Source organism: Melampsora larici-populina (assembly GCF_000204055.1).
Source record: "Melampsora larici-populina 98AG31 unplaced genomic scaffold MELLAscaffold_11, whole genome shotgun sequence".
NCBI lineage: Eukaryota > Fungi > Basidiomycota > Pucciniomycetes > Pucciniales > Melampsoraceae > Melampsora > Melampsora laricis-populina.
In genome coordinates this window covers 317,679-328,335 of record NW_006768775.1, presented here as the reverse complement: position 1 = coordinate 328,335, position 10,657 = coordinate 317,679, and the positions used below count along the sequence as shown (strand labels likewise).

Sequence of the window (10,657 nt, the reverse complement as noted above, 5' to 3'; positions counted from 1 at the left end):
ACAAGGTTTGTGGTAACGGATTGGGACGCCTTCTTCCGTCGAATCGAAAACAACACTTTTCAATTGATTCATAGCCCATTCGTAATTCATTTCAGTTTCTTCATGCAAGAAACACAAAGCCACGGTGAAAGACTTATGTGTATTGGTTGTACCGACTATATGTAGAAGTGGAAGATTAAACCGATTTGTCTTGTAAGTACAATCTAAGCCAAGAACAGTAGGAAATCTTCGAGCTAAGCGAATGGCATCTGGGCTGGCGAAGAAAAGGTTTTGGAGAGCTCCATTGGGTGCGGTGAGAGTTCGGAATGCCCAGTTGTGACCCGATATCAAGTCAAAGAGCCCCTGAATAGGTGTTCTACCATTCAACCATCGATCCCTATGTCGAGCACGGATGTTGTGGATGTCACGCAAGAGCGGTTCACAACCAGGTTCGACAGCGAGTAAAGATCGGATCTGACGAGCACGACATCCAGCAGCATAAAGTAAGTTGATTTCTGCTTCCATCTCGGGTGTAAATCGACGATAGACGGCCAGGTCGTGAGGTTTTTCAAACGGAGGGTGATTATGTACAAGTTTGGTGGGGATTTTGCTGTCCTGATGCACAAACCATCGGTTTGATTTTCCTCGGTAATTGAGTGAGATTTCAAAGCCACAGTTGGTCTTCTTTGTAGAAGTCGAGCGCTCCTTAGCTACAGATGGAACGACGTGACCAAGTGAACATCGGAGGTAGATTCGAAGGGTTCGCTCATGTTTGGTTTTATGGCTCTTTACGGCCAAGGCATATCCTTGATGTCGTGCAACAGCCTTCAGGTACATGAGACCGTTGGCCATCTCGAAAAACCGTTTGCCAACTTTAGGTGACTCCAGTAATCGTATCGGTGCAGCCCCTAGTAAATAACCACCACATCATCAGCTATCAATTGGGAAAACTCTACAAATCAAACAATGAGATACGCACCAATTGGTGGCCAGTCTTCATCTCGCTCTTTGAGAAATTCTTCTACAACACCATCTTCGTCTTCAACAACACCATCGAGATTTGGATTGTTTGTATCGGTTGTAGAAGTTGTGTTTTGAGTTGGTTGAGTTGAAGAAGACAACGTAATAGGATCAGGAGTTGTGTCAATTTTGTTGGTTAAACTCAATTGTGTAGTTATGATAGCAGATGTGGTGGTTAGGTCAGTTGAAGTTGAAGACGTGTTGGTTGACGTCGTGGGAATGGAAATCACAGTCGGAGTCGTGGTTATGTTGGTTGATCTGGTGTTTGATGTTACGGGAATGGAAATAGGAGTAGTCGATGTGGTGGGAATAGACAAAACTGGAGGTTCCATAGTAGTGGGTATCGATGAGGGATGTGGTGGTAAAGGGAAAGATGTCAAGTGCGGTATCGGATGGTTCATATAGAACGGATGAAACGGATATTGGGGAGCATTGAATGAAAACTGCTGAGATGATGGTGAACTACTAGGAATCGGAAAGTGAGGAGGGTACAAGTGAGATGAAACACTTTGAGGATTTCCATTCATCAGATGGAATGGATTAAGAGGTGGTGGATTGTAAGTTGGATAGAAAACGGGTGGTGGATACAAGTATGGTGGTATTGGCTGTTGTATGCATGGTGTGGGAATAGGGTGATCTTGGTTTATCGCCGGTTGTTGTGGTGTTATTTGTGGAGTGGGAATAGGGTGATCTTGGGGTATTGCCGGTTGTTGTGGTGTTATTTGGGTGGGCAGTTGTGTGGGGGCCATTATATGGTTCGCGTGACTTGTTTGTTGAATCACAAACTGTGATTGTAGATGGAGGAGGCTTTGGGGTTGTGGCTGGGGTTCTCAAGGTTTGAGTCCGTGATACAGACGGGCCATTGGCCCTCGGTAGAGTATCCTTACGGGAACTTCTTCGTTGTGCGTTGTGCTTCATGACCCGATCCCCCTCTTGCTCTGGGCTTGGGGGGCGGAAGCTCTTTTTGCAGCCCTGCTATGTGGATTCATAGCCCGGTTTGAGGGGTGGACAGCCCTCTCATTGTGGATGGGGGCTGTTAGGGCAAATAAAGGCGCTTGGAATGGGGCTTTCAGGTCCAAATAAGTTTGTGTAACTTTGTTTTGGCTCGAAGTTTTTGGAATTACCCAATATAAAAGGGGGCTTCGGGTTTTTTTTTTGCGGGCGTTAAATAGTGAAATCCTTAAAATAAATGAATTAAATTTTTAAAGTAAATCAATTGCAAAAAAACACGTTGCCTCTTCTAAAACTTGATTTATTAGTTTCTCTTATAAAAGTTAGTTTCTTTAAAGTTGTAAATGAATCTAACTATAACTTAAAATAATAATAATAATAATAATAATAAAAAGATTTTGCCTCGAATGATTCTTTGAAAGTGATGTGAGACTTATCTTCTAAAAGAGAGTGAAAGTAATAAAATGAAAAATAGAAAATAATTAATAATTTCATCTTGATCCTATAAATAACTCACCACAATGTTTGCCACTTTGCTACTCTGATCAACTTCATTGAAGGATGGCGCTGTCGAAACCAGGAAAGACAGACAAATTGTGTCCTGGCGCTTACGTCAAAACAGCAGAGAAGGGTTCCCCGCCTTCAACAATTATCACAACTGGCTTAGAGCTTTAACCATTTGCTGCCAACATTCATGATTGGCTCCCGTTCCCACTGGTCCACATCGCTCCCCCACCTGCCGGCTTTGAGTTCAACCCTCTATCTAACCACTTTGTACAGGACACATCCTGCCAACCACCAAACTTTCCTGATAAAGTCAGTTGACTCACGCTACCTCGAGAGGCCGGCATCGAAAACCATGTAGTCTTTGCAATGACCGCCTCTTCTCACTGGATCTTTCATGGCAAACTCTACAACAGGAAAGCAAGGAAATCCATCGAAGCCATTCAATCCGACCCTTCATGTGCTCCTAGCCACCGTGGGCAACAACGCCGTCACGAGTGGACCAAGAAGTGGCTTTGTAACTGTGCCGGTAAACCATCCAATCGGATTCAGCCAACAATCACAGGGAATACCAGATCCTCAGCCGGCTCAATACATGTTCAGTGTCCAGCTAAGTTTTTCATCTGCAAAACTCTCTACGGTGACTTAGAGTTCGAATGGTATTGGCAACACAAAAGACACAACCCGTATTCTATCGAAGACATGTGAAACATGCGTCTACCCAATGTCGTTAAAACTTGGCTCAACAAGCAAGTTATCTCTGACTTAACTTATTGATCAATCGCCAAGCTCAACTCGTGCCCCGACTTATTCCTGGTAAGCTATAGATTTACCGTCCATCGCGCGCCTTTAATCCGTTACTCACTGTTTTGCTTAGGATCCGGAATCTGAGTTGAAGATTGTCCCAGAGGCATTCAACATGGATTATCAAAAGTTCTACAATGCCATTAAGCAAGTGGAGGCTAAAACCAAATTTCTCGACTCCAATGTCGTACAATCCGTCATTCTATGGTGCCATTGTTTGAAGGAACGGGGTTGGCATGTCCTCAACGTCATAGATCAGGAAACCCAGCGCGTTCAAGTTTCTTTCCTATCTCCATGGCAGAAGGACCAACTGACTCGGCAGGGCGGCAATGTGCTATGCTTTGACTCCACGCACAACGTTTGCGCGGGCATCCCACAATGGCCTCTTGTTCGAATCAACTTGCTTACAGTAGTACTTTGCCATCCAGTCACTGGCAGTGGCATACCAGTAGCTTGGTTTCTGACGTCCCACGAGAAGGCGTTAGTGAAATCTCTTCTTGCTTAAAGTACTATCACTAACAAGAATGGTCTTACTTCGCAGCGAAAGCGTTACTCGACTCCTCACATGGCTGAGGGACAAGTTCCAACTATGCCCCCGCGCCTTCATGACCGATTGTGCACCCGCATATGCCAAGGCCGTTTATGACACATTTGGAAAATGCAAAGTCCCACCACGACACTACTTTTGCATTTTTCATGTCTCCCGAGCAATCAAAGCCAAGGCAAGGACATTAGTAAGCGGACCCCTCCACTACGTCATATGAAAGTTACTGACTTTTTGAGTCATAGGGTGGTGTCCTTGGTGGTGTTCAATTGCACAGGGACACTATGGCGGTCATCTATTCGTCTTGCTGGCAGGAGGCCTTCTTGCATTTCCGGACTAAGTACCGCGCCAGCAATCCGGAGTTTGCTCAATACTTTGAGCTCCAGTGGGTCACCAATTGTAAGTATAAATGTAAATTCGTAAACCCCCCACCCTCAAGCAAAAACTCAGCACTTATGCATCCCCTTAGGGCTACACACGTAAGTGCTGAGCTTGGCTTGAAAGCCGGAGGCTACAAACATAAATCCACCATGACACCCCTACTGTTTCAGCCACCAATGGTTGTAAATACGACTTCCTGGTTTGCCGTTGAGGGGCGTGGGGATTCAAAATTGATACTTCAAGGTGCTCTCTTTTTACAGTCATTTAAGAAAAGCTTGCCCTAAATCGCCCGCAAAACTCGAGCGAATTGGCGGGGAATTTGGGGCAAGCTTTTCTTAAATGACTGTATATCCGATGATTTGCCCTTTCTTTTACCTCCCACCGCGACGTATTCTATCTTTCCAGATTTGTCTCTCTGATCACCAGCATTCCCTAATGCATCGTCTTCCAAATTTCCGATTTCTCGCTTTGGTCTCTTATACATAACAACTTTCTGCCTTTTATTTACATAGATACATTATCTTCATCTTAATGCTATAACCTGCTATAACCGTAGCATTCACACTCTGCTGAAAATCTGTTTTGTCTCAGCTTTTGCTCTTTGTCTGACCAAGTACTCACTTCCCTCTTCCTATTTTGTCATCACAGCTTTGCCTCCACTCCCGACTCCACCGTAAGTAACCCGATCAAGCAGATATTCTTCATACTCATTTCTATTCCATCCCATATCCTCAGCCATTACCATTGTCGCGATGGGCCATGAACCCCTTTAGGAAATCATGCAGCTGTACATTGCCTTATATACTAATTTGTTGAACCTACTGTCTTACTACTTCCTATTTTGTCAAGTAGGGTGATACATGTTACTTCTGTAGGTTACCTCTCTGCTAACCTCATATCGCGTAAGGGCAATATTTTTTCATCCTGGCGCATTCCTTGTTGATCGTACATCAAGAAATCCACCTTTGAAAAGATTTACCCAATTCAATCACACTTACCTCGCATTTCGTAACTGGCGCTCGAAACGAAGTAAAATATCCCATGAGTTGAACAGTTTTCGTGTTCCACTGATAAATTGAAAAGAATGAATTGTATTAGCTTCCTCATCCAACTCCGACAGAAGAATGAACCTTGTAAACTCAATGGTAAAGTCAAGCCTTCCTTATCACATTCTTCTAAGATCAAAATTTAATACAAGTCATTTTTTGTCAAATATCCTTAGGGAATCGATCCTGAAGTAATACCGAGTACGTTTGAAGGAATGTTAGATCATGAAAGCCTATGAACGTTCAATGAATTTAAACAAATCGAGTTGAAAGGAATCGAATATTCATCTTCAACTAAAAAAGCAGTAAACGTTTACACAAGATTAGTAGTTGAGTCATTCTCAAGTACCACTGATCTCAAAAAGAAAAGAAAAACAGTTGATGCTAAGATTGTTGTGATTTTCTTCATTCCAGGAAAAACCAACAGGTCCAGAGGATATACATGATTTAGTTATGGAATGGGTCTCATGGCGTTTGGATACTTGTTGTATCTGGATCACGCTAAACAGCCGCAGAGGGCAGGCTTAATTTTTCATGTGAAACAAGCCTGATCTGAACTAGGCACACAACTGAACTAAGAAGAATAATTAAATAGATGAGTTCTGTGGGTGGTTAGTGCGTCTGACGCTCCTACCCTTTTTACAACAGGAGATTGATGATAGAAAAAATAAAAAGAATATAGCTTTAAGGTCTTTTGTACACTAATTTTTATTGATTGAAAGAATACTAAGTCGTTGCGTAATAAATTCTTAAATTTCTAAAAGATTTTTTCATGTAAATTAAAGTCGAAATAGTTGGGCGGGCGGGAGGTAAATAATTTATCTACTGAATTTATTTTCGTATGTGGAAAACTATCAGGATAGTGAAGATGATGGAGAATAGAGAATACAATTCTGAGGATGTAAATCTCTTGAGTCGAAGTGGGAATTAGGGAATTGATTCATCCTATTCATCCAAGACTTCTGTGACGACATTGACAACATCTTTTATGAGAGTAATAAAGATTGTTGCAAATCGTCTAAGAAGATTGGAGGTGGTGTGAGTGACCCGACTACTACACTATCCAAACTTTTCCCCCGACCCATTCCCATTCTTCAATACTGCGTACCGACTACTATGGATCAGATACAAGTGTTCAAAGTTACATGTATAAACAGATCAAATCAAGCATCAAAATTTTTAGAAAAACCTACATCAAATTCAGACCGATTTGGAATTTTGAAAGATTTGGTAACAGCAAATGAAGTTGAAATTATTGAAGTGATCACTTTATTACTTTGATTTTTGCTTCTTCACTCTTCACTTGCTCCGGGTTTTAAGCTTAAACATGTATCCGAAATAACTAGAATTTGCTTTGGTGATTCAGATGATGAAGATTGTTTAGCTTAGTTTAGTTTTCTTTCATCTTTTTCTTCAGAATTACTATCTTCAACTGATTTTTCTTTTTACTTAGTGTTGAAAATGGTCAAGGGATGGATGAAGCTGATGGATTTGCTATACAAGTTAATAGGTCTTGATTTATCAAAAGAATTCATGGTGATTACAATAATGTAGTCCAGTCACTTATTTGCTTTCTTTTGGTACCTGAAGTCATCATTTAAAATTTTTACAGCCTTACACAAATCATTGTTCAATTTTAATTTTCTTCGGTTAGATTTCCAATTTATGCTTTCTTAAATTTGATCAATCTTTGATTAATGGAGATGATGAATTCTCATCAGATTGAGTTTTATTTCTATAATGTATTCATTTTTCTCATTTCTGCATTCATCTTTCTTTACCACTTCATAATTTCTTTTTCAAATTTGGGTCTAACTGTGACTAAATTTCCTTAACTTTGATTCCTGGAAAACCTGTGGTCAGATTATCTTTCACATGAACATCTATATTTTGAAACAGCTTATAGATTTTACAATGTCTCACTTGGTTTTAATGATCTTCTATTGTAATTTTGACATATCTCTCTCTTAGTCTTCTTTCTGAATTATTGATATACCTTGAATCATATCCACCTTCATCTTCAATTTAATCACCTCCTTGCTGTGTATATATGTTGTGATTCCTTTCTACAATATTATAATTGCACTTGGATATAGATGTAATATAATGTTATTTCCATATAACAATTGAATCCTCTACACCCTGTACTTTGTCAAGCCTCTGTTCCAAGGGTCAAAATTTTTGAAGTCAGTGATGATGGATTGTGACCCTTGTAAAATCAGTGTGAGTACATGCATTCTACCTTATGTTTGAGTGGTACCAATTTTTTTTGTACCATGTAGAGTCTTGCTTACTTATTCAATGGATTTGTCAGTAGTTACTTTTCCCTTAAACTTGAAGCGTTTTTAAATGTTGGAGCAATTTAGTATCACTTCACTTGTCTCTTTAATTATGATACTACGTCCAGCCTCAATAAGTGTCTGATTGAGGATTATTGACTCTGGATATGATGAATTCAGAGGCGGGCTTGCCCGCCTAAGGTCTAGTTGTAAGTATTGCATGATTTTGGAAAGGGATATTGCCCTACAAGGAATCCATACAAACAACTTCACCAAGAGTTATCATTGGGACATCAAGTATAGCTTCTTAGGTTGTCATACCCTCCGTCATATAGACGATACAATCCAAGTCCTTGACAATAACGCGGAACCAGATTTTCGCCAGAGCGTCATCACAACCACACTCGGCTTCCGTCCCCAACAGTCAATGAAGTACCAGAACATTTCAAAAGGACTCGCTGAAACATATAGTGACGAAGACCTTGCTGACTTGGGTATCACCATCAAACCGCTTCTGAACAGCAAGGTAAGTTCCTCCGCAAATTGTCCTCAATTGCCTCTGTTAATTTGATCACAACTTTGTAGTGGCACGTGAGTTCCTTTACTCAACCAACAACCAATGATTACAAGGTCAAAACCACTTTGCCAAAGGAGGGCGCTGTTGGAACCGTCAACAACTGCACATGTCCCCATTTTGCAAAGAACAAGTCAGCATGCAAACACATGTACATAGTTGTCCGCCGTACTAGGGCGGTTCAAGTAGCCCTTTTACAGCCCTTTTTTAAGTTTTACATTTAGTTCGGGGGCTTTAAATTTTAAGTAAAATTTAAAGTTGGTGAACCACCTTTAGAGGTGGTTCACCATTTTGCGATCTGCTTAGTTGTCTTAAAATTTATAATTCTCTGCCGTGGCATCGTAAAAAAATCCGGTGCGAAGGACCAAAAAAAACCTTTTCTTTCTTTGGTTTTTTTTTCAGTGTTCCACTCGTGGTGCGTCAAACGCGTATTTTCATTAAAACAAATTGATGAAAAAAAAAAATCCTGACAAAAACAAGAGACAATTAAAAAAGCAAGGAAAAAAAGGCGCATTCGCAGACGGTGTACCTGAAAACGTAAAGCCATAAAACCTAATTATAAGTGCGTTCGCAGAGTCGCGATCAGGAATTTTAAGGATCGGACAACCCTAAAAAGACTGATCGCGACTCTGCAAACAGGTGGATCACAACTATTGACTTGAACCGCCCTAATATATTCAACATCCCCAAAACCACACTCACCAAAATTGACAACGGGGTCTCTCCGTTTCAATTTTGAGAGATTGTTCACCCTGTAGACATACAGGTCCACGCCGTTACATCCGTCCATCCAGATTCCATCCCATCTCCGCCCATCTTGCACACCGACCGTTCCTCCTCAGGATTGGCACGAAGCCCATCAACCTCCGGCCTTCCAAGCGGCACCTACCACAGTGCCCGTTGAATGCGTCCTCGACGTCGAGGTCACAGCTAGTGTGTACTTCTGTTCACATTTTGTTCACATGAGGGAGTTGTTTGTAACACATCGCGGCATCCCTTTGAAAAACACAAACAAAGGCCAACTTTTGCTCAGAGCTGAACAACAGTAGCTGTCCCCTTACTCAAAGTCCATCAGCTCCATCTCGTCATGTGAGTAGCCAGGAATCTTGTCGCAAGAGAAAGCCATGAATCCAGACCGGGGTGATGATGATGGGAGGATTGGTGATTTGGTATAGCTTGCGCGTCTTTGACGACCTACGGTGTGATGAGAGGTAAGACTTTACGTGAGTGCAAAGGCTTGGAAAGAGCTTGCTTGGCCATGAAGTATGACACTGCTTGTGCACCCCTCTTCTTCGCGTCTGTCATTCCGTCATCACTACTTGATCCAACAGTCGAAGATGGACTTGATGGATGTTGCTTGGTAGCAGCTTGTTGGGCCTGTAATCTGGCCACTTCTGTGTGTTCCTTCCTAATCATCTCCTCTTCAGCTTCTCGACGCTTAGCCTACCATTCTTTCCGAATCGTTAAAGCGTTCTCCTAAGCCAGTCGTTCTCGCTCTGTTTCAAAGTTGGCTCCTTGGAGCGCCTTGAAACGTCTAGCCTCAACTGTACAAGTCCTTCGTTCGAGTTCTTCAATCTTTGTCTTATGTTCAAGTTGAGCTCAATGGGCTTGTTCTTGCTCAGCTGGAAGCTGGATGTTAGTCGCCTCCAGTTGAGCATATGTAGCTGAGATGCGAGAATCTTGAGTAAAATCTGACTGATCATTCTTCAAGTCGTGCTCGTGCTGCACGCTTGGCCATAACTTTTGCTTCCTGAAGAAAAAGGAGTCCATGTCAGATGCCAATGAAAGTTTTAGTCAAGAGAATAAGACAAAAAAATGTACCTCTTCAGCTGTGATCTTCTCGGCTAGCTCAGCTCGAGCTTGCTCTTCAGCTGGGATTCTCGCCAATTCTTCCTCTAAACAAGCTTTTTCTTCGACTCCGAGTCGCCTCTGTTCTCGTATATTTTCTTCGAGTGCTGCTTTAGCCTCGTCAGCTAATTGCTGTTTTTCTTCTTCTAGTTGAATCATCATAGCTTGTTCTTTTTCTTCAATCTTGCGTTGCCTGTCTTGCATTTCATGTTGATGTTCTTTGATCTCACGTTGGTGTGCCTATCTTTCTCTTTCAATCTCCTCTGATTTTGCGTGTTGTTCTGCTTTGGCAGCTCGTTCATCTTAGTCTCAGCATCAACGCTTGGTCACACTCAGTATAGCTGTTGATTTTAGGCCAAAGGCCAAGTTTTGACTGTATGAGCCCTTGTCCCCAGTAGACGCTGAACATGGATATCGTTCGAAAACGGTTCAATTGTGAGCAAAACTTCAGATAGCACTGTGACCTCGACGTCGAGGACACCTTCAACGGGCACTGTGTACCGTTATGCTCCTATGGTACCAGCTCTTTTGCCCTATTGTTTGCCTGAACCTCCATTACCCCACCCTGCTGAACAAAGCTCAGTCACCCGAGGGACACCATCAGCAGCTGCCACACATAGCTATAACCCAGCCCACAACGAATTCACATCGCAATCGACCAGTGATGTAGACCAAAGCATTGTTATCTCTGAAACGCCACCCCCGGTCGCAGCCCGCACTCCTGCCT

General features: G+C 42.1%; 2 protein-coding genes across 2 annotated transcripts; both read right to left on the bottom strand.

The window, feature by feature from the left end:
* Window positions 1-938: 938 nt before the first annotated feature.
* Window positions 939-1,331, bottom strand: MELLADRAFT_61720 (uncharacterized protein; the record flags this gene model as incomplete). Its single annotated transcript, XM_007407966.1, has 1 exon — window positions 939-1,331. The coding sequence occupies one exon, from the start codon at window positions 1,329-1,331 to the stop codon at window positions 939-941; it is 393 nt and encodes a 130-aa protein (XP_007408028.1).
* Window positions 1,332-9,545: 8,214 nt separating this feature from the next.
* MELLADRAFT_61718 (uncharacterized protein) lies at window positions 9,546-10,134 on the bottom strand (the record flags this gene model as incomplete). The annotated part of the gene is made up of 2 exons (XM_007407965.1): window positions 9,546-9,704; window positions 9,904-10,134. The coding sequence occupies 2 exons, from the start codon at window positions 10,132-10,134 to the stop codon at window positions 9,546-9,548; spliced, it is 390 nt and encodes a 129-aa protein (XP_007408027.1).
* Between the last annotated feature and the right edge of the window lie 523 nt (window positions 10,135-10,657).